General features: G+C 39.4%; 1 protein-coding gene across 1 annotated transcript in view; it reads left to right on the forward strand.

The window, feature by feature from the left end:
- Positions 1–20,350, forward strand: part of LOC126402042 (DNA-binding protein SATB2-like) — a 39,320-nt gene that overhangs the window by 2,577 nt on the left and 16,393 nt on the right. The window contains exons 3-5 of the mRNA XM_050063695.1: positions 2,450–2,550; positions 13,457–13,693; positions 16,330–16,515. Of these exons, the coding sequence (XP_049919652.1) occupies positions 13,501–13,693; positions 16,330–16,515 (379 nt within the window). The 5' untranslated portion in view covers positions 2,450–2,550; positions 13,457–13,500. The remainder of the gene's footprint in view (positions 1–2,449; positions 2,551–13,456; positions 13,694–16,329; positions 16,516–20,350) is intronic.

The raw sequence follows: 20,350 nt of genomic DNA on the forward strand, positions 1-20,350 counted from the left end.
TACACATATAGCAAAAGAAAAACAAAACATTTTAACCCCAAAAAGAAGTCAGTTTAGTAGCAGTGTGACTCATTTAACAGTAATTTCTCCAGACACAGTCCAGATTCTGTATAAAAATAATCACCTCCTCTGCTTTCACACAGCTTTTGGTCACCAGTATCCATCACCTCAAAACTCAGCACACACGTATGCTATCTAAGTAAATCAGAAATGCTTTAGTTGGTACATAAGCAGCTCTGCATGGTGGTTTTACACTATAAACACACACAGAACATAAATATTTGCTGTTACAGGTAATAAGAGCTGGCTTGTTTTCATTGGAGCCTTGTGAAAGCACTCTTTAATTGCCACGCATACCGTCTCACACACACACTTCTTGTTCATGTTGAGCGACTTGTGGTGAGCTGTCAAAGATACTTAGGATGATGAAGGACAGACAAGTGTTGGCAGTTTGCATGCATGCACACACACATACACATATACACACACATACACTCACAAACCACAGAGGAGGAGCGACAGGAAGGCAGACAGGCGGAGTAGTAATGATAGGTGACTATTCTACCATCTAAAATAAATCAAGGAAAGCTGACCACCAGCTCTGCTGTTTGGACAGACACACTTATACACACTTAAGTGTTGGATGGTGGGAATATGTGGGATACATTCTCAGGGTACTACAGACTTTTGTCTTGCTTTTAAAAGAGTTTTAAAATAACTTTTACTCCATGTGTCTGCTCGTGAAAACAATCAAAAGTCTTTAATGCAACATTACGATCATAAAAGCGTCTTTTAGAATCAGATCAAAATAAAATTTGGGTTTATTGCCAAATAGATTTTCATATACAAGACATTTGCTTTGGTGTACCAGTGAATAAAATCAATGTAACAAGAAAAAATAAAATAAAAACAAGCACTGCAAAAATTAAGAAACATAATGGAACACAAGAAAATGATAATTAAAATATGAAAAAAACCCACTATAAAAATATGTTCAATTTCTAATTAAAATGAAAGCTCACTATAGTTTTTAGAAGTGCCGTTTGTGGTTAGAATCAAACCAAACTTGAGGATTAAAGTGAGCTTAGTCTGAGAACTTTAAGGGTAAAAGTCAGAATTTAGAAATATGAGATTAAGTTAGACTGAATTCAGAATTGTAAAAGAAATAAAATAAAATAAAATGAAATAAAATAAAATAAAAATTAGGCTTTAAGTGAATATTCCAAGGCACAAGTGTGGGCATAAATCTTTTGCTAAAAACTTCGCTAACTTACTTTCTTTCTTTTTTTTTAATTGTCCATTTTTATTGTGTCTAAACAAGTACTGTCACATACAGTTACTAAGTCTGCTGACCATTTATGAATAATGAAGTCATCTCTGTAACTAAAACAGCTTCAAACAAAAATGCTGTTATTAATACATTTTATTAATTAATGAATTAATTCAGCCTTTATTTGTCTTTATCTACAGATTGCAAAGCTCCCCTGAGGCAAATTTGTGATACTGGGCGACATAAATAAAACTGACCGGACTAATTTATATGGGGTGCCTAAATGAGCGCAGTAAAAGCAAGCAAAACTGCAAATAATAGATAAGGAAAGCAAAATACAAAAGAATAAAGAAAGAAAAATATGTACATGCAAGAATATGGGGCTATAATCTTGTATATTGAAGCTCTAAAAGTCAGTGGTGGCCTCAGACTCATCATATAGGCTCAAAGGGTGGATGTTAGAGTTTCAGCCAAAGTAACAAACTGTAGTGAAGAAGGACGGATTTACAAGAAATGATAGGTTTGCCTTGAATGTCCAGCTCAGGTCAAAACATTTCCCACAGCATATTTTTGTCCTTTCAGTCCTGTAGTTTGAGTTCTTTCCTACCAGTAGGGGGCAGAAAATCAGCTCCTCTGTGATCCGTCCTGATCATTTGTAACTTTTAAATTCTGTGTGTATCTCTTCAGTGTCTATTTAAGAATTGTGACATTGTTAGTGTGATTAACTTCTGACATAAATCTCCCTTTTCCCCTCTTCTTCTCCTCCTCCTGTTCTCTGCTATCATGACATCTGGGAAATAAATTGTCCTTTCTAAATCTGAGATCACATTAGTCATTCATGCCTTTCTAGACTAAAGACGTAGCTCTTTTTTTGCCCGTGTTTTTCATATTTCTATTGATTTGACACTGTTTTCTGCTGGAGAGCTTTAATGGTACAGATTATTTTATAAGACAGTAATAAATGTGACATTTTCGTTTCATTTTTATGCATGTCTGTCAGTTTCCCTCCCAAACCCCATCTCCTCCCTCCCTTCCTCCCCTCCTCCCTCACTCCCTTGCTCCCTCTACATGTGTCATTTTACTGCTCTTTACTCAGCAGGCAGCAGCAGTCTGTCCTCATCACTCCTTGTCTTTATATCTCCTTGCTCCTTCTCCCGGTGCGCTGTTTTTGTTACCAAGGGGAAACGTTGGGGAACATTCACATTCTCTCAGGCTGGATTCACTCGTTTTCACCAATGGATGGAGTTTATTTCCCAGAGAGCACGGTGACTTCTTAAAAAGTGAGTAAGCGTTTACTGAAAACTTAAAAAGTTCTCTACCTCACAACTGACTGAAAACTACAGATAGAAAACTAAACTGTGATGAAATGTCCTTCTCAAATAGTTAAAATGATGTAGAGATGTCTGATCATGAAGTAATGTAAGTTTCATGGGAGTATAGACTGATACATGAAATAATTTTGACAATGTAGGACAAATTTAATGTCAAGTTGCATATACAGTATATTTGTATGGAAGTAAATGTCATACTTTTAACACTGTAAAGTTACAGTTGATCTTAAACAGGTTGGTTTTATGACAGTAAAGTAAGGAAAATACAACCAAATGCAACTAACACACTTTCTGACCAAAAAAGAAATTGTAGAAAAATGGCGCTGTCACTTTTTATGGGACATTACTGAAACAAAATGTGTTTTCTTGTTGAAAATCCAGTTAACGATTGTGAAAATGCCTCACAAGTTGCTGCATTATCCAATATTTGATACACTTACACTTGATGTAGATGGTAAATTGATGTTACAGGTTGGCTTTGGATAGTTTTGATTTATTTTTGTCAAATTTTACTCTAAAATAAATATTGGAAATGTAGATAATTCCTTACAAAATTCAGTTTTTCTAATATTTATGTGGTGACACTTTATCTTCCTTTCACAGCCTTTACATTGCAACTCTTACAGTGTTTTGCTTTAATAAAAATACCAAAAATTTGTGTGGTTTTCACATAACTTGATTACCACTTTGGAATATAGCTGTAAAACATTTTTTCAATGCATGGTGAAAGCTTAATTTTAACCTCACTTGGATTGGCAGAAGAAATCACTAATAATTTGAAATTAATGACATTTTCCAATTAGTGTTTAAATTTTGCGGTGGAAATTTCATGTTGTCAAGGAGGAAAATGGAAATGTTTGCAAAGAAATTACTCAATATGGTACTGTATACAGCCTAGGATGTAGAAAATACAAAAAAGTTTTAAATAGGAAGAGCTGATATAAGGTAAAAAGAGAATAAAATATAATTTTCATTGCCTTAATGTTTTGGAGTTGAAGCAAAATACTTTTACAGTCAATTTAAATGATTTGCTATGGCTAATATTTGTGTATTTAATTCAAAAACACATTTAATAACTAGATACAACGGCATTAAGAACAAAAAGACGTGTCCTAATTCTTAATTAAGTGTCATTGGTCATAATTTAATAGTTGAAAAGTTGTTTTAAAGTTGACAAAAACTGACTTGATTAATTCCAGCTTCAATTAGCTGTTAGCTTAAAAGTTTGTTGTCCTAGCTCAACACCACACACCAAACTCTGTTCAAAATTCATAGTAATTAATAAAGCCTTATTTAAAATATATAGTAAGTGATTGTTCAGGCTGGCACACAACCAGGCAAGTATTTTATTAATATCCTTTAGTTTAGCTGACCCTTTCCACAGAGGTGTAATTGATTAAACACAGCTGCAGCTAATACAATTAGCTGTTAATAATGACTAACACAGCTAGCTAACGTTACACAGTCTTATTTAGTGTGCCATTGAGCCTTAACAATAGGACACTGTTTTGTCAGCGCCGTTTTGTCAGCACTCGCTGCCATAAATTTTTCAATAGCGGTTCATTTGGCACACCTGAATCAAACGGAGCCATTATTAGCTTAATTTTATTAGCAGCAGCTGTGTTTGTCCTGCTGTGACACGTCAGGTGAGAAGCTTGTGCTCCTACAGCTGCTAATGTCCGTCATGCTGCCGTGCGGAGCGGAGGACAGTAGGGACCTCAGCAGCAATAAAAGTTCAGACTTAACGACAATTAAGTAAGTTATCACTTTTAAATATATGCCGAATTTACCACTATGTCCTGAAGTTTTAGTCAGTAGTCACAGTATGTGTATGGTTTCTAATAATGCGTAATAAACAATGAACAAATTATTATTTGAGCAGTATTTGAATGGGATTCAGCGTGTATTCATGCGAGCCCAAGAAATCTGTTGAAACTAAACTAGCTGCGTCAGCAATGACACCATTTCATAATAAAGATAATACAATTTTGAATTTTGAAACATTTTGAATATTTTATACTGTTTTACACTTTTGAATATATTCTGTTGTAATATTGTTGTAGCCTGTTAAGTATAAAAATAATGGTAATAATGACGAATACAGTTCTCACAGTCTCCTATGTAGGTGACTGAAATGTGCTTCTTTTAATGCACACAAGCAGTAAGAACAAAAAGGAAAGTCTAAAAATGGACTTAAATAAAAGATAGTTCCCTGTCATAATGTAAAATGTGAATTTATAATTACTAAATGTAGAGCATCTGAACCAAACCTAAATGTGCCTAAATATTTAAAGCCTGAATAAGCGTGATGAAACTCAACATTTGACCCAAATGCAGTAGAAATAAGTGCTATTTGTTGTCAGTAATAACAGTAAGTATATTATGAGAATATTCACCTGTTAAGAGTTCATCAGCTCGTAATCGAAGCAATTTAGCACAAGTGTTTGGAATTTTTACGTTGTCAGAAGAGGCTGATTGAGCAGTTTTGAAGGTACACTGTGCAGTTTTCTTGTAAACAAACCAAAGTTATGTTTACGTCCAGCGTTAGTCACCAGAACTCACTGAGTGTGTACCCTTAAGATCTACAAAATGTGATGAATGATTTTTCCTCCTCATAAAAACCCTCGCTTTTTTTCGCGCATGAGGCAGACAAAACAAAGACACACAGATTTGACCTCTTGTGTGTATGCATGCTTGGGTGGTGTCCTTGAATTCTCTCAATGACCCCTTGAGCCCCCTTAAAAGCCACTGGAAACTCCTCAAGGGCCCCTGGAACCATTTCAGGGTCATTTGGATCCTGCCCACACACTTACAGTATGTGTCACCAGACTCTAATAATTTCCACTGAACTAAACTATAGTAAAATTCAGCCAGTCCTACTGTAAGTGCAACCTACTCAAGGACCCTGTGAACCCTCTTAAAGGCTCTTAGGTGTCACCAGACTCCACTTTAGTATCCCTACTTAGAGAATTCACAGTTAATTTGATTACAGTGAACACCTTAAATGCTGTTAAAGGCCCTTGAAGCTCTTTTAAAGACACTCAGGAGACCCTTTAAATTGGACCCTGCCTAAATTAATCTACTACAGTATTTTTGCAGCCAGCAGAGGTTTTCTGTGTGTTTCTCCATGATTTGACAGTCAGAGGCTACCGAGTGTGACTGTACATTTGGCCTCCATGTGTGCTAGTAAAGTGTGTGCTGGGAGTGTGTGGTCTCTTGGCTATACACCCTCTGAATGTGTTGCTTGAAGTGGTTTCATGTGTGTGAACGCGCGAGTGAAAGACACTTTTCAAGCGTAACAAGGTCTTACCCCCTTTTTTTTTTTTTTTTTACTGTATTAATCACATAAAGGTATTTATATTAGCCTGGTAAATTACTATTTTCAGTTTGGCATGAAAATAATTTGAATCTAATAAAAAATACATTTTTAACTTTGATGCATAAGGCTCAAATGGAAGTGTAAAGTTAATGTATGATGTTGAAATTAAACAGAATAAGGATAAAAGACAGATTATTAATTATAAAATAACAAATCAATTCAACTTGAAGTCAAAAGACACAACCATACAGTGTGCACAAGTGCATTTACTAAGCCCTTTATGACACACAAGCCTCAGTATGTTTAAGAGAAGGATATGTATTATATTTGTTCAGACTTGCCTTGATGAAGTTGTAGACGTACTGGAATGAAACATTAAAGTGGAAATAGACAAGTTTTTTGCTTTAACTCATCGTGACGTAAATTTTGTTTGCACAGTGTAACCCTATATGAATAATGACACAACCAGCATTTATATTGGTTGCTAAAAGTCAAGTAAAAAAGCCATTAGGTATGATCTCCCATAAAAAATAAAGACGCCATTTACAGCATAAAGGAAGTGTGTCAACCATTGTGCAACCAAAACAGGAAGAAGATAGCACTTTATTTGCCCAGTAGCTATCGGCTGTTATCCCCAGTTACCAAAAAGTGTCAGTGTGATTTTTTCCAAAGTAACTGTGGAAACTAGTAGTTGCTAGGCTCTGACAAAAACGGAAGTGATCTGGTTGTTTTTGTGACAGCGGCGCCAACAATAATACCACTCGGATACCTCTTGTGGGGATACAGCCACAAGCAGCAATTTCAAGGTTTAAGCCGACATGGACCATTAAAGGAACAGTGTGTAAGACTTCAGGGGATTTAGTGTCATCTAGTGGTGAGAATTGTGGATTGCAACCAGCTGAAACTTCTCCTAGTTAGAATTTTTTCAGTGGTTTTTGTTCAGGGGTTTTTAACTGTGAGCCAAATTATCTGCAAAGGTCTCTTTGTCTCCAAAGCAAACGGACCCCGTGATTAAAAGCAGTTAAAACACTGAAGAAAGCAGTTTCATGTTTATAAATCAGTGTTTCTTTGATGCTGTTCGGCATGTAGAGACAAGTAGCTTAGCTACACATGCCAATGTGTGCTCACCTTTTTATGTGATAACTTAATGATCCAGATCATCCAGGAGGTTTTTACCGTAAGCTGAATTATTCACTAAGGTCTCCTCCTCTCCAGAGCAAACGGACCTGATAACTTAAACTGGTAAAAACACTGAATGAAGCAGTTTCATGTTACCAATCAGTGTTTTTCTACATGGCGATGAAACATGGCAATCTCCATAAACAAAGACCCACTCCCTATGTAGATATAAATGGCTCAAACACGAGGATTCTTACTCTCAGGTGATCATACACTAAGAAAATACTCTTATAGTATTATATTGTATTCATTTTCTGCCAGTTTATCCCCCTAAATCGCACACTGGGTGTTTAATGGTTGAAAGCTGCGAAGGATCAAGACCTTTGACAGTTTACAACACCTGCGTTAAAGACAATGGGACAGACACTCATTCATTTGAGTGCAAAAACATTTTTGGGACGTGCCTCAACAGCTTGAAATAAAAATATTCACCAAGTTTGATGATGTTGGACAAACTGTCAATAATTTATGGCCAAATTTTGCGCCAGGCCAGTGCACTTGTTTTATATTAATTATTATGCTAAGTGATTTTAAAAAGTTTATACATGAGATGCAACATTTTTGTGTGCATTTTTGGCCCTAAAAACTCCTTTCTTTGTCTATATGTTTGGTGTCATTGTGCTGCTGTATTGTGCTGAAATGAGGAAAGTAAACACATTATATAAAGTTAAAAATGGTAAAGCTCGAAACCCAATGTGCTGCAACAGAGAGACAAACTGTCCCAATACTGAAGAGCCTCACAAAGTGAAGTCACACCGTGTTATTCTATTACAGTATGTGCTGTTTGTGTGCCTGGTTTCACTGACTGTACATACTCTGTGCTCTGTGAGTTTCTTTCAAACACCACAACCATCTTTTTTCCCCTCCGCATTTTATGTCTACTCATTAATGACTTAAACTGGTTAGAGGAGAAAATATGAAGACGGGAAGGGGGCTGATTATCATCAATTGCCTCAAATATTTGAAAAATGTGTTTATTAAAAGCAGGCCAAGCACAAACTGGAGGAGAGAGAGCAGCTTATGTTTTAAAAGTTGATGTGCAGTCTAAAATTCATACGCTTTGCTTGCATTCCTGTTTTGGTTGCTTGTGATGTGATACAGTATGTGAGGTGTCTGATCTAGACGGAACCTGTGTCGTGTTAAAATAATTATGAAAAAGTGTATTTTAATCAGCATTGTGTCATTGTTAGGTGTGTGTCCATTTGAGAAAATTACTGAGACGGAAATAAAGCCCTTAATTATTTAACTCCCTGGAGTGAAAATGAATCCCACCAGGGGAAAACAGATTTCCTAGGGGGGTAATATTCAGATGTTTTTTGGTTTTGGTGGCCTGGAGAATGCTTAGCGATCATTAAATGTGATTTATGATAATAGAATTGATGGGTAAATTAGCAGAGGCAGCGTGGGAGGGACAGCTGCACCCAGAGGGACAGGGATCAGCAGCAGGATCGACAGTGGTGGTCTTTTCGTAATAAAGACTGCTTTTAATTGTATATTGTTGCAAAGCATTAGACGTGGTGTCTGTAAAGCCGCCATGTCTGAAGGAATGTTTTGAATTTGATTGTTGTCAATGAGCAAACCAGGTTAGAGGTGAATTTCTGCCTTAACACTGCTGGTGTAGCACAGTGAACCATGAAGAGTGAGGAAAACAGTAAGCTCTTAATTCAAGTGATGGCATTTCTTTTCAGTAGTAGGTGTTCATCAATATGTTCTTGGTGTGAGCAACACGTGACATTTCTTTGTCAAAACCTTTTAAGTGACAGCATGTACAGCACACGTGTTGTCTACTGGCTTCCTTGTTCTTCTCATCTTTCTTTATCTGATTTACGGTGTGGTGTGGAAGGAGATGGAAGAGGAAGTAATTGGGTCGGGGTACTCCTGTGGCGCCCCCAAGGAGAGGCAGGCAGGGGGCCCTGGCCACCCTGATACAATTGCAGGCTCCCCCTCCAGCCCTGCTTGGTGGAAATAATTAGAGGCAAATAATACTCCTTAAGAAGCTGAGGCGTGCTCATTTTTTAAACAAAGGTAGTTGTATCTTGTTAAACTAGACACCCTAAGGCATCCATTGGTACCAACCATGTTGTTTTACCTTGTTGGGAAAGGGGGGCTAAATAACGCTTTAAATTTAGGCTAAATTTTCGCAAAGGAACAACTGACATGGCCATTTTCAAAGGGGTCCCTTGAAATCTCACCTCAAGATATCTGAATGAAAATGGGTTCTATGGGTACCCATGAGTCTCCCTAAACTTGAGAGGGCTTGCTCCCAGTAAATGTTTCGTTCCTTACAATCCATTTACTCCTAAAAATTAAAGCTGTATATTTGTCTTTTGAGTCAGAATTGGAAATTGTTCTTTGGTTCAGTGGGTGTGTTTTATGCCACTGAAACCAGAGTCTGTCGCTGAGCAGCGGCTCTCACTCGTGCTTCAGCTCAAGGGGTGTGAGGTCATGAACGACTTGTTCCTTGGCTCAGGGGGTGCACGCTGAATTTAAAATACGCTAATAGAGCGTCTTGAGCAGCAGCTTTTGGAAGATAACCTGGCTCTTATGCACAACTGGATACAGTTGCAGGATTTTGGACTCACTTCCACTTGTGAATCAAGTTAACTTGTTTCTGTTCAAGAGTTGTTCAAAACAAACGATTCATTCACAAATCTAACATCACTAGCAGCTTCCTCATGCTCCCAGTGTTTGTGCTAAGCTAGGCCGAACACATCCCAACCCCCTGTGCAAATGAGCAACCTATCCTCAAACAACGTTTTGTATGACAACTCAGTGCACCACAAATGAGGTTAGGTCCTTAATGTTAAGGTACATAATTAACATAAAGTTATGGAGGTGAGGTATGGGCAGGTAAAGTTACTCTTCTTAGGTTTAGGGAAAAGAAACATGCTGACGATGTACCTTAACTCAGAGTTCACACAGTTCCAAACACTGGTCTCATGGTGAAAGTCCTGTGTTTTATGACCCAGCCACCACTCCAGTCTTTCTCCTACCTGGACTGCTCTGGACCACTTCCAGCCTTTCACGGCCTTCCAAAATACATGGGTCTTGCAAGAATAACTGGCTCAGGATTCATTCGTACATATCCCATTGCTTGGGATATGTACAGACACATTGAGAAAAAGAGATAAAGAGAATATATGAACTCAAAATCTGTCAACTCGTGAGTTTTTAAGAGGTTGTCTGAAAAATTATGACAGATATATCAGACACAGATACCAGATACCAGTTGATTTTAATGAATCAATGAGTCTGGAGCACATTTTGAAATGCATTTATTTCAATCATATAATGCCTCAGCTAAATGCAGTAAAGAGAAACAGATTGCAATGGGTGTTCTGGGGGAGGGCGCTTGAGCTCCATACTGTGTGATTTTAATTTTATTTTTTTTGTCTTGTTTGTGTTGGACGGGCTTTTTTAACAGCAGCTATTAATTTTGCATGTGTGTTTTATTATAATCATGTGTCGCTTTCGGGTTCAGATTCATGTGTCGCTGCCGGCTTTACAGTCATACCAGTGGAAAACCACACAGTGTGAGGAAAAACACAAAGCAGAGAGAGCAGGCAGCTCTCCCAAAGACACTGTGCAGAGTTTGTGTAGCTAGGCATGATGCTGCAGGTTTGGGTATGCTGACATGTTCTGAGGCTTTGCTGACTATTAAATGTTTTTAAATTAGACATTGAACTGATGCATAGACACCTTTTTCTTCGTTTTAATATAACATGGAGACCTGAGATGACATTTGAGTTGATAGTGTTCACTTTTTAAGTATTGGGTTTATGAGCTTTAACAGATTACAATATATGTGTGCTGTGTGTAGAATAAGAAACTAATGAGGTATATTTTTTTACATTTAAGCATCTATAAATCCATATCTTGATGTGTCTTTGTGTCTTCTTGCGTTGTAAGCCAAGTGATCTCATGTAACAACATCATCTTTGAGAGAAATAGTTTGACATAATGGGAAATGTATTTATTTGCTCTCTTGCAAAGACTCAAGAGAAGATAAGTACCACTCTCATATCCATGCGTTAAATATGAAGCCAGGAGGTGTTTGACTTAGCATAAACACTGGACACAAGGGAAAACAAAATCTTTGTGTCTTGTGTCCAGACAGGCCCCAAGAAAGATCCATTCAGTCCGATTACATTTCGGAAGTCTGGAACTTTTTGCCCGCTGAGTTGAACTTTTCGGCCTCATGTATCACTGAGCAACTTTCACAGGAAAAGGGTCCTGCGACCAACACTGTATCCAGTTCTCTTTATACATCTATGTGTCGGCATGCCAGGTGTAATAAGTCCAACACATTCTTAGGCTGCGTTCTGAGGGCTCGGAGGTTTCTGAGGACCTGGCGTGAAAAGCCCGGAAAAGCCCCTACTTCCGGAAAAAGTCGTTCATCACCGCACATCGGACCTTGGACATAAACAACCACAGCTGTACAAGGCTATCTTTGCTCTAGCCCAATGGAGCTGGGCTGATGTTGTTAGCCTTTTTGGCTAAATGAAGAGGTCAAAGACGTTTTGCTGATGTATGGTGTTGGCAATGTTACTAATTCTGCGTATGGAATGTTCAAATTACGTGTAGCAGTGGAGAATTTGCTTGAAGACGTCTTTGAGATGCATTTTTTTTACTAAGAAAAAATATTTGACTTGCCGGTTGCGAAGGGGGCCGCCATTGCTGTAATGTCATGCCACGTCAACTCGGGGTTCTCGGGTTGCTACACTTCCGTTCCGACCACGTGTTCAAAGCCCTTTTCCCCCGAGTTAATGGTCAGGACCTCGGAAACCCTGACCGTATGAACGCTGCTTTACCCCGACCTCGTCACTTATTGACGTTTGGTCAAGGACTTGCCACGCCCACATATGACGTGCAAGGTACCCTGGGTGTGTTGGTTGTTGATGTTCTGGGACGCCATGTCAAGTTCTGCCTGTTACATGCATTGTCCGTTTTCACAGGAAATTTAACGTTTGTATACAGTCTCTTTCAAAATAAAGGCACTACGTCGGTACAACACTGCAAATTGACCTTTTTTTTTTCTTCAACAACACACGCATGTGATTACATTTTGTCAACACTCGCACATGGTTGGGTTTTCCCCTGACACTGCTAGGCACAATTAAACAATAATAGCGAACGGCCATGTATCACGCTGATGTGAAAGGACAGCTTTTTTTTGTTGGTGTCTGACACCAGGAGTCACCGACCAAGTGGCGGTTTTCGTCGACGTTGGAGCGAGACCGGGTTGACAACACTTGCACTCAAGTTAATACGTTTCCAACTTATGTGTTCAGTTCAGCGTTCATCAAAAATATGAGCACATTCAATGAACTCTTCAAGGGCGTTCATGCACAACACAGATGATGTCACACTGTCATGTCCTTTGTCATATCCTGTCATGTCATCTTATACAGCAGAAAACACAAGGTTTAATTCATATCTATTGTACTTCAAGGTAATCTACTCACCTTAAGTCATCATGGTCGCTCCAGATTATTTCATTGCTGTATATATTGAAGCCACATAGATAAACATGTTCATGAAAGAAAAAGACTCTTAAAACTACAATAATATATTCAGGATTTAACTTACATAGTAAATATAGAGGCAACTTGCTAAAAATGATGTTAACACCACCTATATGTTTAAAAAAAGAAGAAAAATAAAAATTGTAGCACCCAATTCTATGTGTGCTTTATGGTTGTATCCTTACCAGAAGTATACAGGCTGCATTGTCATAGTTGTCTTTCATTATAACGTGTCGTTTACTTCAAAGTGTCTGAACAGAGAATAATATACTCGTCTGTATTTAGTCTGAGTGAATGCCACTTGTTGACCTGTGATTTGTCCCAGATGCCTCTGACTCCATGTCTGTTGTGGTCGTTGCTGCCTCTCTTGTATGTGAATAACAAAGAAATGTGTTCGCTGTTTTGCCCGGGGAGGAACCGAACAAAACGACCACTTGTTGATGAAACAGTCTGTAATGACTCTCCACTGTCAACACTGGCAGAATATGAAAGATGATATACTTGATATACAGTGTGTAGGTGCACGAGGACCATTTCAGCCTGCTTTGGTTTTCTGTTGGGAGAGAGTCACTGATATAATAACTGCATAGTCATCATCCTTTCTAACGAAAACCTTAAAAAATATGATCATCTGTTTTCAGTGATATACAAGGCACTGTTTCCTTTTATGTAGGCTCAGTCAAACGATCATATCCATGCTTTAATGAGGATGTGACATCAAAAACATAACTGTGGAGTGAAGCCAAAGCTTTTGAAATATGATGTATGATTGTTTTCACATCAAAAGTGTCCATAGCTTGATGTATTTCTTCTTTCTTGTGTTTCCTCCCAGCTTCACGCTCTGTGCTGGGTGCTCCTGCTGCAGTTCTCAGGGGCATGGAGCAGCGCGGAGGTGCAGGCGGGGGAACGGAGAGCCCCAGCCTTCGAGACAGCACCAGCCCAGAGGAGAGAGGGGAGAGCCCCGCTTCTAGTGGCCCCCCGGCGTGCAAGTCGAACCGCCTGGAGGTCAACGGCAGCCCAGCAGCTCCAAGGATCAGACAGAACGGCACGTCGCTGAGACCATTAGGAGGTGGGGTGTTAACACAGACACGCACATGCTTACTTGAAGGTTACATTACATACATTACATTTTCGACCTTATGATTTTGTGTCTAAGTTACTAATGGGAACAAACATTTCTGAAGTTGGTCCAATACTGAGCGAGACTGCTGCGGCAAAACAGGCAGCTAAACATACCCTTACCCTTACACTTACCCTTAAAATGCAAGACACTTTTGGTATTAGAAGTATTAGTCTATTTGAAGTGAAGCTGCTAACAGCATGTGTTTGTCTATATTAATGAGTACATTACACGTGCAATTGTCAGTGGTCTAACTCACACAATGGTACATGAAGAAAATAATGTAATTATCAAACAAACTTTAGCTCAACACCTAAAAAAATGCACTGCATTCACCTTACACATGCTTCAAGTAACTTATCATGTACTGCAAAAACACCAATAGTAAAGAGAGCAAAAGAAATGTGCACATCTCTTGGAAAAAGAAATGGTAAAGTTAGCAAAAGTGCACAAAAAACATTGCCTTACATGGAAAAGTGTGTAAAATCGACATGGAAATACATTAACAGCACTTCAGGAATTATGGTAAAAATAGGAGTGTCAGCCACTTCTAAATACGTCTCCCCTTTTTACGTGGTTTTACAGTAATAAAGCGCTGCTCCGAATTTAGCCCAACACAATTACAAGCAATCTACCAGAGATACAGGCTGAATGTAGGTTTCACCAGTGTGTCAAAGGAACCTGAATGCGTCAAGGCCTTCCTTTCACACTTTGTCGTAGAAGCCTCTTCAGTCTGCTTTTCATTCATTTGTTTCTGTCCCACTTGATCATAAAGTAAAGGCACGTGGCCGATTGTTTATAAGCACAATAGAAACAAATGCAAAAAAGAAGAAACTCATGCAGTTAGGAAACTGACGTGTTGTCATATAAACATATATTGTCATATACATATCTTGTTTATATGTTTAATATATTCAGTTTTCTACAGCCTCAGCACTGTTGTAAATGTCTGACTGGCCACAACATCTAAGGTCAGTATGTAAGCAATTCATAAACTGATCACATGCAACATCATCCAAAGGTTTTTATAATCTTAATTGAAATCAGTGGACCAACAGTATTTCCTTATCCCACAAATTCAATATTCCAATCATTCAAATCACAATAAAACATATAATTATCTAAATTCAATTATATGATATTCATGTGTTTGTTTTTATGTTCCTCACATTAAAGATGTACTATGCAGGATTTTCTTAAAATCTAGTGTATCTAGGGTTGGCTTTTACTTTAATTTTTGCTGGTTAATATGTTTGCAAAAGCTATAAACAATTTTGCCCTCTTCTGCGTGATTGTGACGTGCTAAAGTGTTAGCTTGAGGATGCTAAAAGTGTTAGCACAGGGCACCAAAGTAAAGTTTGTTGAGGACATGTGGATGATGGTGGTTTCTATTGTCTGTGGGTGGGTCGGCCACACACACACACACACACACACACACACATACTTTCTCTGTTGGTATTGCAGGGCAGCATGTACATTCTAAAATACCGAACACAGAAAACACTCACGCACAAATGCCCATTATTCTCTCATGCAGTTGAAAACATCATCATGCATCATCACACAAACATTGTAAAAGTACACACACACACACACACGTACACACACAGATATTCGGCTGGGTTGCCTCCCTCCACCCTTCCACTGAGTGGCTGGCTTATTGGCGGATAGCGTGCCTGGTGCTGCTGTGGTTTGGCTCCAGCTGATGTGTCGCTGCCTCGTCAGGAGGAGGATTGATAGCTTGTTAATTAGCAGTTCCTGTGGGACCGAGCAGTGGACTGGATGGGTGTGAATAGTTCCAGGAGGAGCTCTCGGGACTTGCCCAATAACGCGTCCAGACCAACGCACAGGAATCGGTTTCACTGCTGGAGTTATGGCATCGCTAAATGATATAGATGTTCCGTCCAGCAGCGCTTTAAGAGCGGTTCTGGAAACAAGTCTTATTCCTTGTGGCTGTTAATGTGTGGTGCAAACACAAATACAGTTGTACAGTATTACACTGACTTATATTCACACTGGCAGCTGCCCAGTTTAACCAGAGTCTTCCAATGAAACCACCAAGCTGCTATACAGCTACACTGACACACTACGTCACCGAACAGAAAGAAATTTGTTGCTGTCAGCTTTGGTTAATGTCGGAATCCTTTCACACAGGAACTACGCCCATTTTCAAAATTCATACATGTTATTCCTATGCTCTAAGACAGCCCAAAAATATTAGTAAACATGGAACAAATGTGTCCCAAATCCAAAAGCTAGAGTGCTAAAACTCCAAATTTGTTTGTCATTAAGTATATGTCACATCGATGATGACGCAAGTGTACTCGGTGATGGAACAACATTAGTAATCTGAAAATCTGAAAGCAGAAGCCATGTTGAACTTTGAGGGTTTTTCTGTGGCACATGAAGTTTGCACCTAGGAACGCTGTCTTCAGTTTATCTAAAACTGTGCGAAGTTTGGTTTGGAGGAGAAAAAAAGGAGAAACAAATGTATGGAGAATATGGATCTGTAAAAACATCCACTTCACAAGAAGCTGGTCTCATTAGGGTTTAACCCTCTCCTCCTATAACTCTTTCTCTGCCAGGTCTGATGATCCCAGTCTACTGTGTGGTGGAGCACGCAGACGTAGGCGTAGCCGGTGACTATGAGGGGCACGGCGACCGTCACGCTGAATTTGTGTTGGTTCATAAGGATGTCCTCTTCACGCAGCTGGTGGAGACGGCACTGGTCGCCCTGGGATACTCACACAGCTCAGCTGTACAGGCAAGTGGTAAGTAGAGTCTGAGTGTGTGTGTGTGCAGGTGCATGTTCAAATCAAAACCACCTCTGATAACTTTCTCACTAAATAAAAGTGGATAAATATTAATATGAATCATTGATATAATCAGATGTCAGATTAACTAGTCAAGTTGATCAGAGATTCCTCTGCTTTTCTGATTTTAACCATTGCATCCGAGGGAACTGTCCCCAAAGCTCAGCCAAATTCTGTCACACACATAAATGAGACTGTGTGTAAGGCATCCTGTGATCACCACACCCCACATGACTGAAGGGGTCATCTGATCTGAGAAAACAGAACGCTTCAGTCCTGAAATTATGCATCTTTTACTGTGTATTTCCAGAAATTCCTTCTTCTGGATTCAGAGGTTTAAATACAGCTTATCCCTGCACGATAAAGGCTCATGTTTCAGCCATACAGCAAAAGAATGCACTGTACTTATGTTGACGTGCACTATAATTTCACCTCATATTCTAGAAATCCTATTTGGAAATGACAGATGTCCTGTGACAATGAATATCAGTCAAACTACAACCCCGTCTGACAGTTTAAATGTGACAATTATGTATTTTTAAAACATCAAAACAGCTAGCGAACATGTTTCTTTTCATTATTATACAGGACGGGAATACAAGTAACATTAAATGTGTTCAAGTTAAAGTGATCTGGCTCAGTTCTGTAGCACGTAACAAACAAAAATCACATTATAATACAAAATAAAAACAGAAACAAGACAACAACTAAGCATAAACAGCTACACAGACATTTACTTTAACCAATATATAGATATCATGACATCCACCCATAATCGTATTCAGATTCGTCAGTTAGGACTTGGTGTTACAATCCCTGGAGTTTCAGCGTGCTTCAGGCCAGAGCATTGGTGTTTCGGCCGTGACCACCCAGCAGAGCCATCCCCCGAGTCTTGAAGTCGTCGCACTACGTGACTGACCAGCGACAGGGGGTCACACACTACAAGATCTTTCACCAGGAGGAATCCCTGATGAGTATGTCGTGATGCGTGGGTCCAAACGCAACCCAGGTTGGGGGGTGCTTACCAGAAAAATATCAAAGTGACAAAGCATCCTTTCTGTTAGTTATTAAGCTAATAACTTGCAGAAACATTGCGTGCAATAGTTCCCCTTCTCTTCCCCTCTCTCTGTCAGTTTCTCTCTCTTCTTCACAAACATACGCACATACATTGGAAAGCACTGCAGCACCACTTGTCTCTGATGTCAGCGTGTGTCTTGTGCTGTCATTTGCTGTAGCTCACCAACAAGGTTCCCAACAGATCCAGATTGTTAGCATGTCAAATATCTTGGAAACATCATGCATTGGCGAGCCTCTGTCGTGTAGTGTGAACAAGCTAGCTAGCAACAGCACGGTGCTTCAGTATATCTTTGGGTGGTCGCCACCTCAAACCTCATGTTCTGTTTCCTCAAACCCCGTGGTTACGAGCACGCACATGACATTTTTACAGTGGACTACCTCAGTATCTACATGGATCTTACAATGAGCTTCATCTTTCCCTGACAGATACAGCTATCCCGTCAGGCTGTAATTCTCCGTGTTTGTTATGGCACGCCGAGTTTTCAAAGATCAAATCAAATCTCGGTGTTTTACCCGCCTGCCTATCCTGTTTCACTCATAAATACGTCACGATACTGAAGCTAAGTACTCTCAAATGCTATTTCATATCGACTTTAAGGCCATCTTTGAAGGCTTATTAGCTTGATTGACAGCCAGGGTGGTTCCCACTTCTGCTCAGCTCCACCCAGGCCTCTTTGGCTTTGACAAAATTTGGATTTCTTGGCACCCAGACGAGGGCGAGCAGTTAACCCAAATCCAAGCGTCAGTGATGTCACGTCGCTGTTTTCCTGCAGATCATCACTATTGACCCTACAAATTAAAAAATATTTTCACCCTCATCTGTTGACAAAATTTCATCAGCCTCTGCCTCTTGACGTCACATCTGGGAAACGCAGGGATCAGAGCTTTTCCATTATTGCATGTTAATGGGAAACATCTCATGGTGCAGTCTTTCTGTGGTAATTGATGAGAAATTAATTATTTCCAGCGGCGGTTTAATAGCTGGAGTCCAGATGGGTGGGGTTTGCCACATGGGTACAATGAGTTCTGAGATGTTTAGGCGATCACAGTGAAGGTATTTTCCATGCAGGTATTTTCAAGATAAATCTGTCTGCTTTCTCTGACACTTTATCTCCTCGCCCACCTGGCAGCACAAAGGTTAAACCAAACACTAAATCTGTATCTGCGCCCCTCAGACCAGCACCAAAACTTTTTCTCATCATTCTGAGATCAAAACAAGAAGGCAGACAACATCCAGTCAACCATAAAACAACAGCTCACACACAGACACAGAGCGGGGCAGTTTGACATTCCTGGTGTGTCCCGTAAACACAGGGCACTCTAACCAAGTGGCCGACGCCCTGCGACCCCCCTCGCCTCTCCCACATGGCTACGTTTTGTTCTGAGAAATAAGCCTTTTCTTTTCAAATAAATAATTTTTGGCTGGAGTCATGCATTTTTCCCCCAGTGTGGTCACAACCAAAATTATACAGAGTCTCTTCTATTTTCTTCTGCCATTGAAATGCATCTTGCATAACTTTGGCTGGATGAGTATTTTTAAACTCTTAACTGGCACAGGGGTTTTTTCTTTAATTAACTTGCATGTTATGGCTAATTAAAAAGAGGCTATTTCTTATTTAGGGTATATGGTTACTGCTCTGGATTTAACATGGGCTTAGGTGAATTGCTGAGCAAAGAAATCAAACTAAATTTAACCTAAGGGAAAGTTTTGGAAAGCATTCACTGATATTACTCACTTAGAAATAAGCGTTTACCGTATTTTAAGGCTTGTAAACCACAAGAGAAAACCTATTTTTAAGAGGCAAACAACACAATATATCTCAACCAAATGATTTTAAACAAGTTTAAAATAGAGTTTTATAGTATCTGAAGTTTATCAATAGTTTCAGTCATTACTTGCTCATGTCTGTAACTCTCACGAGGGCAGGTTGCTCCAAAGCACAGTGCAAGGCAGAGTGAAGCTGTTTTATTCATGCTCAGCCACAATGTTCTTAAAACTTTTGTTTTAATTCATTTTTAAAGATATAAAATCTAATTTCTCCACATCAAACACTTTTTTTCATAGATTTAAGTTAAAGATCTCAGACTTTTTTATGCACAGAAAAGACTTATTCCTTTCAAATTCTGGTCGCAAATTTGTTAAAATCTGTGTTAGTGAGCACTTTTCCTTTTCCAAGATAATCCATCCACAGACAGGTGTGACATATCAAGATGCTAAATAAACAGTAACATGACTACACAGTCTCACAGCCGCAGGCCATGTCTTCAGCAGCATTATCTGAGAACAGCCATCTGAACAGCTGATGCAATAATTGGTTTGCACAACCAAAGAGTTTCTGCACAATCCATCAGACTCCGTCTCAAGGAAGCTCATCTGCTTGTTGTCTTCACCAGGGTGTTGACCTGACAGCAGTTTGTCCTCATAACCAACTTGTGTGTGCAAATGCTCACCATCGATGGCGTCTGGCACTCTGGAGAAGTGTGCCCTTCACAGATGAATCCTAGTTTACACTGTGCCGGGCAGATGGCAGTCGGGGTGTATGGCATCGTGTGGGCGAGCGGTTTGCTCATGCCAACATTGTGAACAGAGTGGCGGTGGGGTTATGATATGGATTGTCCAAAGCTACAGACAACAAACACAGGGGCTTTTTATTGACCCAAACTAAATTTCTGTAGCGCTAAGCATGTGAAATCCTAATGAATGTCTTTTTTTAAG

Source organism: Epinephelus moara, chromosome 15 (genome assembly GCF_006386435.1).
Source record: "Epinephelus moara isolate mb chromosome 15, YSFRI_EMoa_1.0, whole genome shotgun sequence".
NCBI classification, from domain to species: Eukaryota; Metazoa; Chordata; class Actinopteri; order Perciformes; family Serranidae; genus Epinephelus; species Epinephelus moara.